Source organism: Molothrus aeneus, chromosome 1 (assembly GCF_037042795.1).
Source record: "Molothrus aeneus isolate 106 chromosome 1, BPBGC_Maene_1.0, whole genome shotgun sequence".
Classification (NCBI taxonomy): domain Eukaryota; kingdom Metazoa; phylum Chordata; class Aves; order Passeriformes; family Icteridae; genus Molothrus; species Molothrus aeneus.
Genome location: NC_089646.1, coordinates 141,946,384 through 141,968,714, shown reverse-complemented (window position 1 = coordinate 141,968,714; position 22,331 = coordinate 141,946,384). Strand labels below are relative to the sequence as shown.

The 22,331-nt window shown below is 39.7% G+C and overlaps 1 protein-coding gene across 1 annotated transcript in view; it reads right to left on the bottom strand.

Annotated features, from left to right (window-relative positions):
• Positions 1-22,331, bottom strand: part of FER1L6 (fer-1 like family member 6) — a 64,624-nt gene that overhangs the window by 14,489 nt on the left and 27,804 nt on the right. The window contains exons 14-33 of the mRNA XM_066548311.1: positions 20,589-20,709; positions 19,228-19,328; positions 18,468-18,558; positions 17,552-17,671; positions 16,379-16,531; positions 14,885-15,071; positions 14,199-14,323; positions 12,109-12,243; positions 11,402-11,551; positions 10,095-10,205; positions 9,335-9,496; positions 8,039-8,222; positions 7,668-7,852; positions 6,974-7,096; positions 6,803-6,842; positions 5,715-5,827; positions 4,472-4,603; positions 3,421-3,546; positions 2,263-2,390; positions 840-1,010 (exon numbers count right to left, since the gene is read on the bottom strand). Of these exons, the coding sequence (XP_066404408.1) occupies positions 840-1,010; positions 2,263-2,390; positions 3,421-3,546; positions 4,472-4,603; positions 5,715-5,827; positions 6,803-6,842; positions 6,974-7,096; positions 7,668-7,852; positions 8,039-8,222; positions 9,335-9,496; positions 10,095-10,205; positions 11,402-11,551; positions 12,109-12,243; positions 14,199-14,323; positions 14,885-15,071; positions 16,379-16,531; positions 17,552-17,671; positions 18,468-18,558; positions 19,228-19,328; positions 20,589-20,709 (2,658 nt within the window). The remainder of the gene's footprint in view (positions 1-839; positions 1,011-2,262; positions 2,391-3,420; positions 3,547-4,471; positions 4,604-5,714; positions 5,828-6,802; positions 6,843-6,973; positions 7,097-7,667; positions 7,853-8,038; positions 8,223-9,334; positions 9,497-10,094; positions 10,206-11,401; positions 11,552-12,108; positions 12,244-14,198; positions 14,324-14,884; positions 15,072-16,378; positions 16,532-17,551; positions 17,672-18,467; positions 18,559-19,227; positions 19,329-20,588; positions 20,710-22,331) is intronic.

Sequence of the window (22,331 nt, the reverse complement as noted above, 5' to 3'; positions counted from 1 at the left end):
CATGTGCTGCATCCATTCAAGGAGAATTATTCTGCAGCTCCCATATGCAAAGGACAAGCTCAGGTTATCTGGGACATGTAACAAGCACATGAAGGAATATCTCACACTGGAGATTGAGCTGGCAAGGAAAGCTTGGGGTTTGGTCTATGTTCCTGATTGCTTTTTGACATTGTTCACCCTTGGTTTGTAGAAAAAATGAGAAACAATCATAGAAGAGCCCCAAACACACATCTCCCAGGTTAGCGCCTCACCCCAGGGCAGCTGAGTTATTTTAGCTTGACTTTCTCTGCATTAATTATTTTTTATGTGCAAGGTCCTTGAGAGTGCAGCTGTCTGGCAGGGACCAGGAGCTCAGGCTCACTGCCCCATGGCTCACCCCATCACAGAGGTCGTGTCAGCAGCCTCTGCTCCTGCTCCCTCAGTGCCACCCCAGTCCCAGCAGCCCTGCTGCAATCACTGCAGCTGAATAGCAGAGAGCAAAGTAGAGCCCTGGCATAATTTCTCTGAGAGATTTTTCCCATTTGCCCTTTATGCCTGTCCAAAGGCAGTTTATCAAGCAGGTATGTTGTAAACATCAGCTGTTTACTATCTAAAATACTTCTTGAACCAACAGTGCTGTTAATTTAAAAATATCCATTCCCCACTGAGGCTGGCAGCTACCCAAAGCCACCACTAAGGTCTTTGGTGAGTTTTAATTAAAATACTCTCTGTGACACTTCTGTGCTGGAGAAAGCACAATATCTGGAACACATCTGTAATTTCTCCTTTGAGTCAAGTCACTGACTGTGAGCTCTGCTGCTGCCTGAAGAAATACTTACATTTCCTATAGAAGTACTTACATTTCATATTGACTCTGTAACCCACAGGTAGCTCGATGTCTGCTGTAGAAACGATTTTCCAAATCAATTTTAGTCTCTCCAATAAGATCATCTGTCCCAATGAAGTCATGGTCATAGATCAAGACTGTGAGCAAGGAATCCTTGGGGAATGTAGCCTGGATTTCAAATGATCTGCAGGAAAAATTGAGACCAACATGAAGGCAAATCACTTTTGAAACCTCACAGGCTAGTCTAATTAATGCCATGCAAACAGTGTGTGAGTGGTGTCTCTTCTTATACACAGTGGGATTTTTTGGTAGCGCTTTTTGCTTCAATTAAATACATGAACATGCTGGAAACATACAGTGCAAAAGTGTATTCTTTCCCCTGCTTCCCTATCACCCTGTGAACAGTCCTAAGATTTTTCCCACAATCCTGAATCCAGTAATGCTGATACAGCTGAATGTAAGGGATATCACACATTTTTCCCCCAAAACAGACATCTAAGTATTTTTTGTTTTCTTGCAAAAGCTGCAAGTTAATAATGAATATAGAAATTTGGGGGCACCCAACAAAATGATCAGGCAAAAGTTTTAAATAAATCTCAAAAAAGCAAAGATAAGAACTCCCTTTCCACTTGGTGCATTTTTCAGCAATCAGTATAGTTGAGATGTGATGGGAAGTTGAAAATATAAACGTGATTGTAAAAGAGATTTGACAAATTAGTGAGAGACAGAACATCCTGATCACAACACTGACTCCAGATTTCTCCAAAGCACTGAAAAAACTGAGCTTTGTCTCCTGAGGGATGAGTTTTCTACTTTTCCCTCTGTTCTAGGATTCTTTCAGTCCAAAATAGTATAGTCTTAATGTTCTTCTACCTTGATTTAAAATATTCTCAACCTTCTGAAAATAGGGAAATTTACTGGGAAAAAAAATAACACAGCAATTAGCATTAAAACTATAAATAACTATAAAGCATTGATAATACAAACTGGATCTTTGCTGACAGCTTGCCCCTGGCTGTCTGAATTAAAAAAACTCAGATGTCCTAGAATTATGAGATTTATTTAGCACTATTCAACCTGAAACAACAACAAAGATTGTGTAATCACACTTTACTGTTCCGATATTTATTTTGCTTTAAACTTAATGATTGTATTAATTTTCACAGACAATTATCATTTGTTGCCTCACTTCCTCTCACACATCATTTTGCAAAACCTCTCACAGATTGCATTACTTGGTATGTTTTGATGGGTATGAAAATGAAATATTTTATTATCATACAGTGTGACACCAATAACCAACGCTTTAACCATCAGAATTACAAAACATCCAAACAGGCAGAAATCAGCATATAGCAAACACTTAGTAACAGCAGCAGTGGTAACAAGAGATAAAGCAAAAATTACACTGAATACAAAAATAAGTCATCACTGACCTTCCAAATATGGGGTTGAGCTGCTTGGGGATGTAGTTCTCCCTGTCTTTAATTTCTGTGTTGCCCAGCCTCAGCACAATGTAGGGATCTGACTTCCCGTCTGGATCAGCTGGGCTGAGGTTAAATGCCTGTTAAGAAGGAAAATTGCCTGTCCTCAAGGAGTTTGCTTGACTATAGCAGGGTCCCTACACAGGACTGTGGTTTTCCTGCCTGGTCCTGGGTGTTTTGGAAGTTCAGGGACTTTGCCTGCTTCATGTAATGTAAAATTTGGCCTGTGGCTTTGTAGGCTACTACGAAGAGATGATCTGGAGAGTTTGCAAAGCTGGAAATGTTGTCCCATCACTAAGATAGAAAAAGCTAAGCAGGAAAGGCAAGAAAGGCAATGCTAGAAGAAGCTGGGTGCATGAGTGCAGGTAGGATTCAGGAAAGATTAACCCACAAATATTGCTCCAGATCCTTGAACAGTGCAAACCAACTCTTTATAGAATCACAGAATTGTTAAGGTGGGAAAAGACCTCTAGGTCCTTATATTCATTCAGGAAGTAAAACTATCTCTTCATATTTTGTTGCCACAATCTCTCTGCATGCCATCTTTCTGTCTTAGATTACCTGCAACTCTCTTGTTTCTCTGAAACACCAGTTTCTTCTAAGCATTTTACCTCTCACACCATTCTCTCTCATCTTGTGCTCTGTATTTCTATCTTTGCTGACCCCAAAATTTATTTACTTGTAGAACTTTCATAGTATGCTATTCATGGGCCCTCAAAAATACTCTACCGTTTCCCCCTTACTGAGGTTTTGTTTAAATGTGTGTCATTTTTAACAACTCTACTCATTAAAACTGGCTGTATTTGCATATTGTGGATGGAACAGGTTATCCATACTATGTTAGTTATGTATCCAGAGCTTTTAGTTTCAACAAGTGAAGTGATTCTCCAGTCCTGGAGAAATCTCCAGATTGATTGTGAGGAATATATATAACATTTTCTACTCTGAACACACATTTCTACAGTATGAAACTTTGTCTGATATATGACCAGGAAAAAGCCCAAACCTCATGGATGAGGATTTTCAGAAGCTTAAACAAGGACATTTAAAGTAAACTGAGTTGAGAAGAAAAATCCAAGTTATTTCAAGGTTAAAAGAGCATCTACTTACAGCCACGATATAAACCCTGATGAGCACTTTGACAGGGTGGTTTGGGGGGATCCCTTGCAGGATGCGGGGCTGCCCTCCATCCAGAAAGCTGCCATCCTCAGCACTTGGGTATATGCAGAAGGAGCCCTGGAAATACATGGACTTTTATCTCCCTTGAAACCAGATCAAGTGCAATAAAAACCCAACCCTTTGAATGGAAAAACCATCACTCATGAAACTCATTTTGTGGTAGCCCTCACAGGGAACCCAAACTGCATTGCACCAAACATCACCTTTTAAAATGTCTGCTCTCTACAACATGGTACTGTCATATCTAGATATTTACAAGGACTATCTCTGTGCCTATTTTGAACTAATACCTGTAGGTCTTCCAAATCTAGTTTTCTTATCATTAATATCTTAAAGATAATATTTTGACCTTAACTGTATATTGGCAAATTAATAATTCCATTGAGTAAGTTTCATAAGAGTGTGAGAGGAATCCAGCTGTATTTTTGCAGCTCATATGAATCAATATTGACTCATGTTGCTGAGTAGCTCACACTGCCTGAAAGCAACTAACAAGTCATTTGGACAGAAATCTGCATTGCAAGCTAATTGAGACATCAATGAGCTTAATCAAACAAATCCTAATAATATTACTCAGGCTTTGAACTTTTCAGATTGCCTGATGGAGACCTGGATGAAGCTGTAGCTGTGAGGGCCTACACTTAAATTACACAAAATTACATGTAAGGTTCTGTAACTGAAATTGTAGAAACCAAGTTGCATTAGTGAAATCTGGACTACAAAATATGTCTTCTTCCTCTTCTGTAATTTCAAATTCCTTGTGATTCCTTATCTCAAAACAAAAGTGAACACCTGGTGCTGGATGATGCTTTTTTCTATCAGATAATGGGAAAGGGAAAAACTTGACTCTAGATATAATAAAACTAATTCTATTTACAACAGACTAGCAATATTTATTTCTTTCATCCCTGGCATACCTGAAATATGTATTAAAACCTAAAATCTCTAAATTATTACCCATTTAATTAACATTAAAGCTTACCTTAAATTTTCCTATTATTCTGTCTTCAGCATCAGCATGAACTTCATCATTAGATTTTCCTCTTAAGAGCTGGAAAGTTTTCACCCAGTCCTCAAAGTTATTAAATTCACTCTCCAAGTCTCCTTCATAAATCTTTGAAAATAGAAGAATGCTAAAATTTTGTGGTGCAGTGAATATATTTATAGCAACTTTTTTATTAGAGAATGAATAGAAATTCATTTTGACACAAAATGCAAACTTTAATAAAAACCAAGGTTATGCAAAATCCTTGAGGAAAAAAGTTAATTCCCCGTTTAAAACAGGACCAATTTTGTCCTCAACCAAAGGCTTTCTCCAACTACTGAAATAACACATTAATGCAGCAGGTGGAAATGGATCTGAAGGGGCAAAATGAACATTTGTAGCCACTGGTGTGAGTGAAAAATTGTGGATGTGCTGCTCTTTGCTTCTGTTTCCTTGCTGCATTGTGCCTTTGTTGAACTGACCCATTCTATTGTGTTAATGCATCAAAACTTGAGAGCAAAGCAGACAATAATAAAGTGCTGTGGGGACAGAGCTTTAGGGTACCTCAAAAGACAAAAAAATTTTCAAAGTATATGTTTTTTCAATGCTCTCCTCCAGTAATTTATCAAGCATTAAATGGAAGGGCCTATACTACTGCCATCTCTCAAAAAATGGAAACAGCAGTTTCAAATTCCCACTTATTCAGGCACAATCTAATCCAAACTGTTCTAATCTTTTCAAGCATCTCATCTTTCCAGGCATTTTGCACAGCACATATAGTTTGCACATATAGTTTTCTTTGAATTCCTTCTATCATTACCCAACCAAATCTAATGTGAGCTGAGTATTATTTCCCATCAGGAAGGGTGCACTAGACATCACAGTAATGCTTTCCACTTCTTTTTAAGGACATTCTTAATAGGCTGCAATATTTCTAACATGAAATTTGGGATTTCCAACTACAGTATTTTATATACAAACAACAAAACTGAATTTCACTGAAGTTTCTCTGGGTTTGTCTACACCAATAAATTCTATGTCTAAGACTAAGTGGGCCACACCATGGTCTCCTCTGTGTCCCTTGTGCTGAAGGGCATTATCACTATAATTTAGTGTGTTTTATTCATTTTAAAGTATCTGAAATATGTGTAAGGAGGGTTTGCCAAACTCAGCTGTGATGTCAAACTTTGGAGAGACAGTGAATAACAACAGCCTCACCTCAGCCTTACTTTTCTCTCACCTGTAGTGTTGCTAGGTTTGGAGTTTCTTTCTGTATCCTTTTCAATGTCTTATCCTTCTTTTTGTCTGGCTCATCCTCTATGATCAATGCTATGTGGTCAGAAGTCTGCTTATCTGCAGAAATTTAATGACATCATGCATGTCTTAGTAAGCAAAGTACATAAAATGCTTCACAGAGGGATGCAAAATACATTTTTTAAAGAGTCCCTCTTGCTCTTTCTCTATTTATTCCTCTACTGCCAGACATAGGAATCCTCTCTTTTACCACTGGTCCTCCCAGGCAGGGAGGTGGCAATTTATGCTCTCTGTGGCTGCCAGTGCTCATAAAGAGCTTGCTGGACCAAGTGTGATGGTGTCCTGTATGGCCCCTCCCCAATGGCCTTCCTCCCAGACCACCCTTCTCCTCTCTCTCGGACTCCTCCCCAATGCAAATAAACAGATTTTATCAGCTTTCACATAAAATTCAAGGTTTATTTAAAACTGAAAGCTGTTGTTTAGGCTGACAGCTACTTCAGATATCAGCATGACCTAAGTCCTTCTCTGCTTAAAGATATCCCAAAATAGGTGTATTTCACCTGGTGAAAGCCTGGAAGTGTGAGAAATGGAAGGAGGTACAGCAGACTAAAGTCAGATTCCAAACACTGAGAGGGGATTTCTCAACAAAAAGAGGGTGAGCCCTCAAAAGTTACACTGAGGTGGTTCAGTTCTTTGAAATCTGGACTTTGAGTTCACTTTACTTTCATTTTTTTGAGTAGTTCCTGTGTGTTTAACAGTACTAAATATTTAGAGATAGATATTTAATGTCAGAGATGTATATGTATAATGCTTATCATCACAGGTTAAAATTTGCAACAAAAATGATCAGAAGAGAATTTACAATTTACTTGAATGACAGGAAATTCATGTTAACCCAACCCTGACTGTGAAGTTTTAACCTATCCATCATCTGATCAGTTGTAGAGGAAAGAGCCCAGTACAACAACAGTACTCTCTTACCAGACATTAATTGTTGCCAGCAAAATGGTAGAGAAGTGGCACTAGAGACAGTATTGGTGCAAAATATTAGAAAAATGCAAATAATTTACTTACTGTCTTCAGGTTTTCCTTCACTGGAAAAAATTCCTTTTGCCTTTCAAAAGAAAAACATGATGGACAAACTCTTCATTATGAGTGTAATACCAAAAAGGAATCATTCAGCAGTAAATCTGCTTTTACAACATTGCTCATCTGTGAGAGTTTTGGGCATGCTGGGTGACTCACCTTTTGCATTTTGAGCACAGAAGCATAATATTTTGACCACCAGTCAATGACATTTTCAGCTGATTCATCTGCAATGGTTCTTTTTCTCCTCTTTGTTGACCGTCGGATGGATTTTTTAATCTCCTACCAAATGATGGCAAAAGCACTAGAACTGATTAAAACTAATCACCTGACTCATGGCATTAAGCATGAACAGCTGTATACACAGAAAATTTCAACCTCCAAGAGTTAAACAAAATGCAATATGAATTCCTGTCTCTGTCTTTTATTCCAAGACATTTCATTGTGATCATTGTATTATTAAAGGTATCTCTGTATTTTCTACTGACTATGCCATGACTTTAAACATTGGAGACATTGGAGACACTGCCACAGGAGCAGCCCATACAACAGGCAAATCTACGCACATAATAAATAATGATGTTTCAAGGGAAGCAAACATTCAGATACAAATTGGTTTCTCCAACTTGAATCTGCAAGTATTTTACAAACCTATCAGTGGAAGTAATGGAATTCTGTGGTGTCAAAGCTGTATTGTTAATTAGTTCTTTTGAGCGTCAGCAAGATAGTGTGGGTGTCAACATAACACCCAAAATCTCTATACCTGCGGTCAACAGGTTGTCACTTCTTAAGGAAGGGCTGAAGTCTGCAAGACTGCAGGAGGGAGTTAGCTGGTACCTTCAGCTGTACCCACCTTCTGCTTCTTCTCTTTCCCTGGCTCAGAGGCAGAGTGCTCTGCTTCAGTGGCAGGAGGTGCTGTGAGGGATGGGTCTGGCTCTACCACTGTCCATTTACCCTGCTCCACCTCAGCATAGATGTCATCAGCTAAAAATGGATCTTCCTGGGATAGCTCAGCAGGCTGGGATGATTCAGGGGAAGCTGAAATTGAAACTTTGCAAATTAGGTAAGATTTTGCAGAAATACTGTCATTGCATTTCATGATCATCAAATAATCATGTGATTAAGGGTTTGATCCTACGCTCAACACAATAAAGCACACTTCTAAGTGTAAACCTCTAAGAAGGTCTTTTGTCTTTTTATTTGGGGTCAGTATTGAGCACTTACCTTTCTCAGTTTCTGCAATGTCTACTCTGTTAGGTTCAGCTTGAAGACCTAATGGGGTTTTACATAGGAATTGCTTAAGACAGTTGATGGTATGTGTTCCAACAAGAGTACTCCTCCCAAATGCTCTCCAGTCAACTACACAGATGCTTAGTGGTGGATGCAAGAGTTCATTTTCAGGCAGCTCCTAGTGCAGGGAACAGTCAGCAGCATGAGAGAATTGCTAGAGAACATAGAACATGTCTAGAATATTTCTCATGCACAGCAATAAGGCTTCTACTCTTCCCTCCTTCCCTCCCTCCCTTCTCCCCCTTATTCATAATGCAAAATGCATTCAGCATAGGCAATATGATTTTTGTCTTCTGCAAAATCTAGAGAAAGTTCTGTTCTTTTAAGTACAGAGTGAACTGTACAGATTGTGCTGCTGGGATGAATCCCATGCTCTCATATTGAAGCATCTTTTGTTAGAATAAACTGGGAGAATCAGGAGCATTCAGAAGGATGAAATGCAGTGTTGGAAGTTGTGAGTAATTCCACTGGTGCTTTGTTGAAGGCTATCTGCCCTATCTGCCTCAGTTTACCCAACAACAAGATGTGGGCCCTAAGTGGTTACATGCCTTATAGGATGAACTACCAAGAGGAAAACAGCTCTTAGCATAGTACAATAGGAGCTAAAAATACTGTAGGAACTGTACTTCAGTACCCATGTTATTGTTTTGATATACTTTTCTCAAGAGCAAATTGAACAGTTTTATTCTGCTGGTGACTGACTCTGAAAGTGCCAGCTCTTATAACCCAACCAACATTACTTTGCAGTTCATAAAAGCTGGTGTGACAATGTAAGAAGGTACTGAGCTCAAAAGCCAGAAATGATCAATCCCCTTAATAACCCAGTAACACACAAAAGAAAGTTGCAAGAATGGAAAGAAAACAAAGGAAATCAAGCACTACCCAGCAAAATTAGAAAGGAGGAGGAAAAATAATAAATATATTTCTGTTAGCTGCCCACATGTTCCAACCTATCAGTAAAAATCTGATTGCAACACATTTTCTAATCTACTTGGGACTTAACATCTTCTTTTTTCATATGGTTGTATTATTTATTTATCCTATTTATCATATGATTGTAGCAGAAGTCTTTTAAAGCATTTTCAAATCAGCTTTTGCACAAGAACTGACATCCTTTAGTATTTAATCAAGACACAGAACAAATTACTTGACAAGAAAGGAGGGATAATGGTAATTAACACCTTGTCTGAGCAGAGAACAGACAGGCAAGGGGCAGCATGCTGTACACACCACTTCAAACCAGTCTGCCAGGCCAGTGAAATTGGGATTTTTCTTGTAGCTCTGTATGACAGAGGATTTGACTCCTTTCCCTGCACACTCGATGAGAACCTGGGGCCGATCCACCGAGAGGAGCTGGACTTTCTTCAGCTCTCGAACGCCCCAGAACAGCACCTGTGGTGTGCAGAGAGAAGCAAACACTGTTAGCCTGCAGAAACCCTGGCTTGCCATGGGCAAACAGGCTGATAGCAGCTGGTGTGAAGAATGCAGAATGAGTGGCAGTGAACAGTGAGGCTGGGCAGCATCAGGCATTGCAGTGATAGGAAAAGCTGATGCGTTTCCCAGCTTTCTAATATCAGGCTACTTTGGACACACAAGAGAGAAGGGCAGGGAAGGTGGAGACATTTGTACACAGGCAGAAGGCATTGTTTGGCTGAAGTCAGGGATCCAGAAAAAGCCTGTGAGGTAGATGATGCCAAACTGCAGCTCCAGGGGTGTCATTTGCAAGGGGAAGATCTCCATCTCCTGTGGACACTTCCTTGGCTGCACAGAGTGTGGATCCACCAGCCTTGCTTTGCCACAAGAGAAGTCCCAGCAGGTAAGGATTGAGACACAGCCCCACTGTTCCCCTCAGTGGAAGCACAGCCCTGCATGACCTCATATGCTATTTCCATGTGAATCATATTGATCAATATTGTAAAATCATCAGTTACTGTTACAAGAGAATAAAAGGAGATGAGGTTAGGAAAGGGAAATAGTCAAAGTATCTCACCTCCACTCTGTATTTGCTTAAAACAGGCCGTATGTTAGCTGGGACTGGGTAAATCTGGCCAATATCTGGTGGATCCAGTGGGGGAAGTCTGTCTGGATCTGACTCAGGAATCTGAAAAATGAAGCAGTTGTAACTCAGGCTCGTTTTTGGATGAATAAAACCAGTATTGGAAGTATCAGTTGATAATGGCACATAGAACACACCAATTCAATCCATTTTATATGACAAGCTGCAGAGCAGAACTGTTGTGCTGTGAAAAGAATGTGACTTGAAATTCTCCCTCTCATGCTGTGATGTTAAAACATATGGCAGAAAAAGTATTCAATAGATTGAGTTTATGTGCCTTTCTGAAAAAAGGCTCCTTTTACCTAGTAGGACATAGTTTGCCCCAAAGACATGCATGTACTGAAGCATGGTAATTCTACCTACTAAAAATGGAAAGCATGGTAATTCCATTTGACAAAAATCCTGAGCAAAACTGCTTAGAAGACTTCCACAGGAAGATTCTAGATGTGATCCTTTCTGCACCTTGTGACTCAGCAGGAAGGCTTCTCTAATGAACTTTGTCTGAAGCTCTCACTCTCTCCTGTGACACCACCATAATGAGGAAATATTCCATGTGCTGTAATATTTCTGGCTTTCACCAAAGACATAAATAACTATCATTATTAAAAGCCTGTTTTATCAGTAAGACATGTTATGACATTCCACATTTTCCCCATTTCAGATTTCAGAATAAACTATTGTAGGTTTTCAGCAGATGGAATTTACCTTTAACTGATGGCTCTGCAAATTTCAGTGAAATTGCCTGAAATCCTGGCATGATAGACTCCAGTCCTGCATCTACCAGGACTGAATTTTCCTTTTGTCTTGCAGCTGGAAACCATGTAATATTTCTTTTAATATAGTTGGGGTATCTAAAACCTCAACCTCCCTAATCCAATCCTCATTATTCACCATTTCATTTCCCTAAGAGTGAAAGAAATATTGGGAGCTTCAAGGCTGGTATTCAGGGCCATGTGCTACAAACAGCATCTCATTGCAATGGCAGTGGGATTTTCACAGTTTCTCAGGCCAGAGCAGAGTTTAGGGCAGGGCAAGTGACAGGCAAAGGAGGCTTACAGCCTGTGAAGGCTGGCAGTGGTGTGTGTGTGGGCAGTGGCCCCTGACAAGGGGGAAGGAGTGACAGGAATTGCATGGGGACTATGAGGCCAAATGGCTCATAGTTCTTATTATTTCAAGTTGGTCATGGAGCTTTTGGGAGCCCCAGGGTGTCAAAGAGTAATTGTTGAGAAAGTCAAATTTACCTCCAGAAGCTCAAATGTGGCAAGAAGGTCTCCTCCTGAAAGACTTCCACAGTGCACTGGGTGGTAACAAAGTTTTGGTGGTTCATAGTTTTGATGAGCAAGTCTCACCACAGGGGCAGCCACTGTAGACCCAATATATTCTGCCTTACCCTAAATAAAGGAGAATACAGGGGTCAAATGCATTTGGATTTCACAATAGTTATAGGAGCTGAGATGATGCAGATCTTAGTATTTATGAAAAAAACCCTCTGAAGGAAGGTCCAAGGTAAGATGCAAGGCAGCTATGAAGAGGAAGAGCTGAGTACTTATTAACTCTTCAGTGTATCCAAAATTTCTGAGGTCTATATTTAGTCATTGAGACTGCATCAGAGTCTGCATGGTCTTGACCCAGACTTAGTTACAATATTTACAGCAGTGTTCAAGGGGCCTGGGGATTCAAGATGAGCTCAAGATGCTTCTGATTTCAGTAAGCTAGTGTTTGGGAGCAAGATTCCCTTGGGGAAAATAAAATGGGAAGGCCACACCTTTGCAAGGCCATGTAGTGAATCTCAGGGCTGTTCTCAGATGTTAAACTGCAAACCACAGTAGCACTGAGCTCTATTCAGGTGATCCATTTAAAGCCTATTCAGTGACTCAGCTTTGCTTTCATGCTTGCATGCTTTTCATGTAAAAGCCCAGGTTTTTAGTGAGAAGAACTCTGAGTTTACCACTGCATCATCATCGTAGAGCTCGATGACAATCTCCGGTGGGAACTGGGCGATCTCCTCTTTGTCACCATGAAGCACAATGCTCTTGAAAAGCAGTGTCTGGTTCCAGGTGGGGGACAATGTCTGAGAAATGATCTAATGGAAGAGAGGGATTGTTTAATGAGCTGTTTGGTTGAGTACCCTTCAGCAGGATGTGCTCATCTCCTGGTGACCTCCTTTTCCACAGCCTGAGCAATGCCATGGCTGAGACACCACATTTTTCAGCAGCTCCTCCCAGCCAGGAGAATATGAACCTTTCACTGTGAGGCTGGTATCTCCAATTTCTCCATTCCCCTGTTTGCCTCACAAATCTCTAAAAGCATATCAATACATGACAACCAGTCTGTGTAGACAAACTTCAGTATTGAAGTTAGAGGAAAGCTGTTGGTTTAGGAGAGCAGGCTCATGCCAAGTGCTATTAAAATAAAGCTTTTGCCCCAACTGAGGCTGGTTTTCACTTCTCCAGGGCGCATTTTTTTAATCTTATTTTTAGTTCTGTGTGACGACACTTAACACTTTATGAAAAAGAAAGAAGATATTTTCATTAATCACTCATAAGAAATCAGAATATTTTAATTTGTTGTAATTTGAATTACATGGTTGCTTATAGCATTTCATCACAGAGAATGTTTTAACTGTCTATGCAGAAAATACATTCAACAAAGAAAACAGTTAAAAAGGAAAATTGTGCCAACTGCAAAATTACTCATAACTTGCTATCATTCTTCTGAATGGAAATAAGGTTCTTTAAGAGCCATTTATTGGCTCTTAGCTGAAACTCTTATGAAAACATGCAAGTTATCAGCTGCAATATTTTATTCAGGCAGTGAATAAACTTAACACTTCTGTTGCTATTAACACCTATTTTTCTGGGGCCAAATTCTACTTTCCAGAATCTGGTGCATCTAGACATTAATTTAATTGGATTCATTCACCATCTTCTATTACAAGCTAAAATCGCATTACAGGAAAAAAATCAATTAATAACCCCAAGGCAGAAGTAGCACAAGCAGGCATTTACAATTTAGAGAAAGGTTTTTATTTTTTCTCCCTTTGGCATATGCAAAAGAACTTGCCTTGTAACAGAATAAAATGTCAGAGGAATATTAGAATCAATTGAATTGAAACAGTCTTCTGTGAAGTTTTATGAGGAGGGGCTGGATGGGAGTGTTAAATATTTTTTCTGAAGCAAGGCTGTCATTTGGTGTGCAGCAAGACCACATTTGGCTCAGCAAATTCTGTTTGTGGCATGATTGTCAGAATTCCTGCCCAATTTTAACTCCAGGGTAGTTGTAAAGGGCTCAGGACCTTTGAAAGGCTCCATGTTCTGTGAGGGACCATCCTCCTGCTCACTTGCCCAGGCTGTACCTCAACCCTTCTTGCTGAAACTCTGTAGAAGTTTCCATTTCTCTCTAGAGGCCCCACAGGAGCCCATTTGATCCCTAGAATTTTCTGAAGGAGATGAGAGATACCCACTCCCTACTGGGAATATTTTTGCAGCCTTTAAGTCTCCCACCTCTCTGTTTTCAGCTCATTCCCATTTTGAGGCTCTACAGCCACCAGTGTTCTTTGCCACATTCCATCACCAAGGGCTGTGCTGGCTCACATGGCTACAGGAGCCAGGGAAAGTTCTTCACTCTGCTCAGTGACTGAATGCGCAGGCTGGAGGAAAAGAGAACCGTGAGGGTTCATCCTCATACCCACATTTGTACCTAGCAATGACAACAGTCCAAATTCAAAACACAGAAATAAAGATGTGAAGAAAGGTACACTTCCTACAAAGTCCCAGTAGTCCCAGAGAATCTGGTATCTGAGCTAAAACTTGAAATGCTGCATCTCTTATTAGCGTAGTGGGTAACACGTAAACTTTTGCCTGTTTGCAGTGCAGTTTCAGAATCTGCTCTTAAACAGCAGGCATCTAACTTTTCCTGCTAGGTACCTCCTTGCAAAACAAAGATTTTCCCTTTTCATTCCTTAATTGTTAAAAAAAAAAAAAAAATGAAAGGGAAAAAAAAGAGTTTTCAGTCACCGAAAGAGGCTTTGGAACTTACCTTTGTGGTCTGGCTGTGTGATGTGAAAGTAACTTTTGCAAAAGGATCAGAAAGTCCAGTGCTGTCAGCAGCAATGAGCCCCCTGGCCTGGTACATGTGGGCTCTCAGCTGGAAGAGGTGCAGGGCTGCATCAAGGCAGAGAAAACAGCAGCATCAGCTCCATGGAAACTGTGCAGCACATGGGCAGGGGGGAAGAGTCACCAGCTGCTCTCCAACCAGGATCTGATAAGGGAAACTGTTGCTGGTGCTGTCTCACTAAAGAAACACCTGAGACACTCAGAAGTTGTGCAAGACATCTGAATCCACTTGAAATCAATTATGTAGGTCTCTACTGCAGGGCTATTAAGTGCCAATTTTTATTGGCCAATTTTTATTATCTGCCATCACTCTTATCTACTATATGTTCTATGCATCATCAGGAGAACTGAGGGATGCTTCCTCTACAAGGAGATTCATGGGACAGGGAACAGAAATTGCAAGTGAACAAGTTCCTTCCTTCCCTGACATCTACAAAGTATCAGTGGCAGAACTGAAGACTTGGCAATGAAGCCAGCCTTTTCTGATAAAGAAGCAAAGCCATTATCACCTTAGAGCAGTTACTTTTTACAGGGGTTGTGCCACACTGAACAAGAGCTTTTGGGACCATTTCTCTTAATTGTTAATAGGGAGAAGAAAGAGTGCCTTACTTTTATACAGCAGGCAAGCAGATGAGGGCAGCACACTGTGCCCTGAGTTGGTGCTAGATGATAACTCAATCTCATATCCTACAGGCAGATTCTCCATGGCACTGTGGGCATAACTGCTGGGTCCAAGCCACAGGTAGATGTCCACCTTTGCTTGCACAGTCCAGCCCAGAGGGCGCTTGCCTGGGAGCTGAAGAAAAAATCCAATGTTACCAACAAGCTCAAGAGAGGTGGCTGGGTCCTGAGTCTTACCAAGTCAGAGTAAAATTAAGAAGCATTCTCTGAGCTGATATACTGATAAATGGCATTTCTTCACAGTGAGTGACCCTGAAACTCATTTAGCACGAGAAACTTCTGGGATTCTTAGGGAAGGAATTAGTAGTTTGCTCAACTAACAGTCTATGTAAACTGCATACTGCCTAATATGCACAGGTTTGTGCAGGCTATCTTACAGCTGCACACATGTAAGTGCTATTTTATCCCCTACTTTGCCCAGACTTCAGCCCACTTTCCATTTCATGCATATCCAATAGTTAGTCCCATGTATTACTAAAAGTATTATGCCATTGGGCAGGTCAGAAAACAAAATGTTACTAGTCTTGACTTATTATTTCCTTTTTCTTCCTTCCCACTTCATCTTGATCTGCGAAGTTCAGAGTTTAGTATTGTCTGTTCCTAAGGTAATTCTTGATACTGAAGGGGTTGGATAGTTAATTGCAGAACATTTTATTTCATGCAGGCAAATAGTACTTTGATTAGCAAGAACCTATGGCAAGTATCTCAGGATCTTGGATGTTTTTATCTGTTCTTTAGCTGTCCCTTATGGGAGTATTCTCAGAAGTCCAAGGTGAAAAACCACTAAAAAGTCATTATATGAAGTTACTGTTGTCTGGAGTATTTGGGTTTTTCCTGATGGTCACAGTAACAATCACATTGCACAATATTCCACTCTAGGAGCTACTGGTCACACTGCCTTTGTAGGCTTATATCCATTAGGGCTTTCCTTTGTCATGAATAATCCCATAACAGTGTTTTGGACATATATTGTGCAAACTTAAGCATGTTTTAAATAGAAAGTATAAATAATTCCTGTATTACCCCTGAATACCTAGGTTTCCTCACTGAGTTGCTGAGTGCTGATCTCTCATCAGTTTCCTCCAAGGCTTTCATGTGCTGCATTCTGATGTTTTTGTCAGCAAAAAGGCTGTACCTTTTCTATTTGTTCATGTATACAGCCACTGAAGAACAATGTTTTATACTTGCCATAAGAAGTAGTGAGGGAATTAATTACTCATACATAAAAAGCCTGGTAATGATAGAGTGATTAAAGAATGAGAAGCATAAATGTAAGAAGCAAATATTAATAAATGGTGGATACAAATCTGTACGTATTTTTACATTACAAAGATTAATCTGTAAAATACTATCCCTGGAAGAAATCTGAACACCAAATGCTCCCCAGGCATTACCTGTGTTTGCAGTGTGCCACAGACTTACCTTCAGGAAATGAGTTTTAATCTTCCCACAGTCCTTGCCTCTCTGCTCTTTTGCTGGGGAGTAGAGGATGTTTTTTGCTGGGACTCTGGCATATGCAACTCTTTTGTTGTTGCTGATCATCCAGATGAACACATCAGGCACTGTATTCTGAGGCTGTTAAATGAGGCATATTGAACTAAAACTGAATTCTTTCTGTGAGCCACCACCATCATATTTTTGTTGAAACACTCTTACTAAGAGTAAGAGCTGATGCCCTCATGGCTCCTGTGGAGTGGCAGATATGCCTCTGAATTAAATGAGGCTGTCACTTCATGCTTTGCAGTGCATACCTCAATTTCTAACTACAGCTGAAGGTAAAGAGCTTTATAGAGTGATTAAGGATTACTTCATAAGTAATTTCAGGAGATACTAAAATTAAGAATCTGGGTATGGCTCTGTCCCAGGAAATAACCACAGACCATGTAAGTAACTACCATGGAAATACCACCAATTTCATCTATACCAGCAAACCAAAAAGGACCAGGACTAAGATCAAACACTGGCATGTGATCATCTTTTCTGCTTGTGACAATGCTCAGAGACTGCCTTGCCCTGTCTCAGATAATGTTTCCCAAACAAAGCTGAAAAAAGGACCAACCAGGGGGCTGTTCCCTGAAGGAGCTGTAAGCAGGGTCACTCTGCTTTAGGAAGGAAGAGAATTTGTGTGTAGGAAGCTAACCATGCCACTGTGCCACCTGCTCTTGGAGCCAGGGAATAGCCACAGCCCTCTTTGGTTTGCTAGCACAGGCAGCTCTCAGAGGCACAGATTTCCAGTGGCTGGATTTTGGCCCAACCAAATATGTCAATTTTTCTGTTATTCTCAGGCTAATTGATATAGGCATCCCAAGCTCTTATCAGTCCAAATCCATACAGGTGGTGACATTTCATATCACAAAGCTGGCTTCTTCAAGCCACCAGGTATGGGATGACCTTATTAAAAAAAATATCTGTGGTGCATCCTCTCCATACCACACAGCCCAATATTTCCCATCCTGGTTTGATAACAGCTCCATTTAATGCAAAAGAGAATAAGGCCCTGATACCTGAAGGAGAACTCTTTGGATAACCAAGCCAGAAGTTACTATTCACATGGGATTATGAAAAGAAAATTTTTCTGAATTCTGTGTGGATTACCTCATCAGCCAAGAATCTAATTTTGTCTATAAAGCTCTGAGTCTCATGGATCATTTCATCTACTGGCATCTTCTTTTTCTGCTGCTGAATGATTCCCTTAGCATCGTTGGACATTGCTTCCTGCAGTGAGGAAAGACAATATATACTTTTCATCTATTATCAAGTAGTTTGAAGTGGAAGAGAAACAGTCTTTGATTCAAGTTAAAAAGAGAAGATGGGAGACACTTTGTTCAATGCTTCTTTGTCACAACAGAAACTGACCAACTCTTTGGAGCTGGACAACATAAAAATTGAGTGTCCCCCATTTTGTCTTTGTTTGTCTGTATACTGCATGTCTGGAAGTCCCAAAATACATGTGATTGCCACCTGGACATACTGGGCTTTGATCCAGAGAGAAGGCACAGTCTTTTGTGCTACAAACAGTAAAAAAAGGTTACAAATATTCAGATGACCTCCACACAGTTTTGTTTCTTCTCACTGGTTCCCTGGAGATGACTATTAGGTCCAGTACGGTCCTCCTCCTAAGGTGCTTACAAAGGTCACATTTTACTAGTCTTGAAGTTCAGCATCACCACAGCAGTAAATTTGTAAAATTGTAAATTTGGTGCATTTCCACTGAACTCAGCATTATTCCATTTTAAGATGCTTGGACGAGAAAAATAATCTGATTATTATAATGCCTTATTGATATTTAAAAACAACACCTTCTGATTGATTTTAGTGTAGCTGACAGCTCTTTATAAAGCACAGTGGGATTTATTAAAAGAAATGCTCATGGATACTATATTCATATGAATTACAAAGCATTCCCATATAGTGCAATCAAATAGAAAATAAAATAGAAAAAAAAACCCAAGCAGTGTGCTTTCAGTAATCATCATTGCATCAATGCTTATAGGAAAAGAACAGCACATACCAGCTCTTGCTTGAACAGCATGAGCCTCTTTTTGTCCAAAGCAGTGCAGTTCAACCCTTTGGGCTTCTTTTCAGCAATGACCATGAACGCCCTAGGACACAGGAATAACAGGGGTTTTAAATCTGTTATTTTTTTAATATGAGAATGCCAATGTGCTAAAATACATTGGAATGTTCTGTGTCTGCTGCAGTACATGAACCAGAAGACAAAAGGGCTGAAAATCTCTAAAATATTATGTACCTATAAGATTAAAGGAATAGAGTCCAAAACCTTGGCACCACACTTCCCAGAAATGGATTAATAATATCTAGACATAAGAGCTTAGAAATAAGGGCTTTTGAGCCCAATCATGTAATTTGATACAGAGCCCACTGGATCTATATCAATATGTGGCATCCTTTGTTTTTATATTAACTATGGTTGGGATTTTTTTACAGTGTATCTATCATACACTTTATTAAATTTTACTTATCACCTATACGACATATTCTTAGAGTTCTGAAAGCCAAAATAATATGACAATGATTGGCAGTCTTCTATTGTCAATTCTGAATATGTAAAATAACAATAAATATTTTCTCTGTCTAAATAGAAACTGCAATTTGGGAAGGTCTTTGCTTTTACAGCAAAATAAATAAAATATCTAGCTCAGTAAGTTTACTGTACTTTTTTTAAATTATCATCAGTTTCCTTGTCTAGCCTTGAATTTGTAGCCAACATTAAATTTAATTTTCCGTATGCATCTAGTAAACGTTATTACCTGCTTTGATTGATAAAACCATTTAGGGTCTTCTTCATTTTCTCCTCAGCTGCAGTCTCTGAAACCTTGATCAAGTCCTTTACTTGCTCTAATGATTCTTCCTATGAAAACCACATGGGAAAGCCATTATGCACAGGAGGGCACTTTGTCATTGTGTCGGTGTTACAGTGCCATTTATGACTAGCAAGAATGAGGGAGGCGATTTTGTGGCCTGACAGAAAGAACTTTTGATATATCACTATACTTGAAGTGCACAGAGAAAAAACTCCAGCAGCATGATATATTTTGACCTTTTCCCAGTCTTTCCAATTACTTGTCCAAGTTATTACTGCTTGGAGCAGCTTTGTGTTCTTAGTTCTTTGAGGAAGATCAATAATTTGGAAACATTATCTGCTAGGTAGGAGAAAAAATAGTTCTTCTTGGTTCTGTTTCTAATCCTGCTGCTTAACTTTAGCAAGTTGCTGGAGTTAACATCTTAAAATTCAGTGGTCAATTGAATCCATATGTAAAGTCCATCACAAAACCTACTGTTATCCATGAGGAATGGAGTCTATTCTTAAAAGCTAAAATAAATTTCTGGATTTTCAGCAAGGCCTGGGGTGCACTGACAAACATTATCTCTCCACATTTGTTTAATATTCAAATACTTGAGTTCAAAATGTTTGGTTATAAGTCATTGTCTTCTCCTGATACAACCTTGCATAAGTGTGACTTCAGTGTTGTTCCTCATGAGATATATATGGATAAATGAGGGATGAATCAGACTCTTAATCTGAGTGCCCCACATTAAAATATTCAACATTAGGAGTCACTTAAAATACCCCAACAAACAACAAAACCTACTTTCTTGAGACTGTTGATACTCAACTTTAAATAAAGGTAGAATAAAACCATCATTATGGGAAAACACAGTGACTAGGACATCAGAGTGACTGCCCATGAGATGCCTTTCTGTCTCTGTCAATGTTTTAGGAAAACTAAAGCAAATATTGTCCTTTAATGAGGGCCCAGTATAAATATAAGGCAAGAAGACATTTGAGAAAGAGCCATAGGAGACAAAATTACTCTGTATCTCATAATTTAATTGTTTGAATGTTATTACAAAGAATAAAACATTGCTGAGGAAGGAAAGCAGACCTATGACCAAAAATAATTGTGGTCAGGAATACTCGAGCAGCTCTAACAGTTCAAAGCAATTTGGGGGAAATAAAAAGGAAAGTGTTTATATCAACTGCTTTCTCACAAAATGAACAACAGGAAATGCAGCTGGGGGAACTTTTGAAGGTCTGATTTGGGAAGTGTGGCCTCTCACTGCTATACTTTGCTGAATGCATGAGCCTGGGAGGACGGCTGCCACTTACCAGGTGATCTGCCATTTTCTCAAGAGTGTTGGAAGAGTACAGCCGGAAGGTCTGGCTGCCCCAGTAGCTCCTTACACAGACACAGGGCTTCCTCTCCTCATATGGCAGGTACTGGTAGTTCCTATGGAAACAAGGTGGGGAGCAGATCAGGAAGGGGACAGAGCAGGTCAAGGGGATGCAGAGCAAAGAGAAGTTGTTTGGTGCTCTCACAGCACAGAAGGTGTAGGCACAACAGGATGTGTTCTCACATGCTAACAAGTAAACCCTGGGAAGGGCAAACACAAACATCATTTTGTGCTACCAGTGAGATCCTTGAAGAGAAACAATTTGGAGTCAATGGATCTAATTTCAGTGCTTTCCAGGGTGGGAGAAAAGCCAAACAAAAGGCATGCAGGGAAGCTCTGAAATACTATTAGTGCTGGGAAACTACAAAGGAAAAAGGAGCAAAGATTAATATCCGATCACATCTTCAAAAGCAATGGTTCCACACACTGCACAGTGGGAGAGCCATGTCAGAGTCTCAACACCACATTCTTTTCACAAGATGCTCTTTTTCAGAGTTTGCGGAGACTGACATTCCCTGTCGGAAACTGATCTGCTAGGGCTGCTTAGTAAAAGTCATACCAAGCTCATAATAACTCAGTGATACAATGCCTCCACTGCACTCTCTTCTCACACTTTTGATCTTAAGTCCAAGGTGTCATACTGACCCTTGTATCTCTGCTTTCTTTGTGTGTTCAGCTGCAGGAGTGACTTGAACTGAAAAAAAATGAGTGGGAGGCCAGCATACCCAGAGTCCCTGCAACCTGCTACAAAACTGATGCTTTGATTAATGATCTGCAGTAGGTACCATGCCAAGTCTATGTACCCAATAAGCACATTGTCCTCCTTTATATAAATACTAGAGCCTTATGAAACTTCATTGCCTCAACCACACTAGATTTAGCAATAGAGGTCTCCTCATTTTCCATACCAATGGTGGGACAGTGGAGACCTTTTCAATGTGTATGAACATTTGCAAACCACTTCACGTTCCTCTGGCTATGGCTCAAATGGCCTCAGATAGTCTCAGTGATTTCAGATAGAACTGGCCACATGTCAGATCACCAAGCCAAGACCGTGGAAACCAAATCACTTTTTGCTCTTGAGTGTCATATCAATGACTCCAAACTTCCACACATCCCAAAGAGGTTTATGTGTGAATTTTTTCTGTTTAAAAAGACTAGTATCTTCCCTGTAACATTATTTTACTGCCCTATGTGATATCAAAAGAGAATTTTCCACTTACTTTCTCCTCAATAACCTACAACAAGATGAGGATTACCCATTGAATTTGGTGCACAGCAGAGCTAAATAGGCCTTAGATCTCATTAATTCTGGTGGTTTCAGAAGGAAGAAAATCAATTCAAACATCTCTCAGGGCCTCAACTTCTTAACCTGAAATTCATAGAACTTATGACCCTTTTTATTGGCTTTACTAAGAGTATGTAGCCATGAAAAAATTCAAATGGAAAACTGAAAATTCAGGTCTATTATTCCCACTATTACAATTTTGAGGAATTGCTTTTTCAGTTTTAGCTTATACTTAGCTTAAGTTTTAACATAAGTGTGGAAAACTCCTGGGAGTTTCATGGTGTCTGCTTTAGAAGTCTTATTGCTCTGCCTGTTCCTTTAATTAGTTCATGGTTTTAATCTCCAAAATATACTTTTCTTTTTGTTTTCCATTGTTCATTTATGAATCTA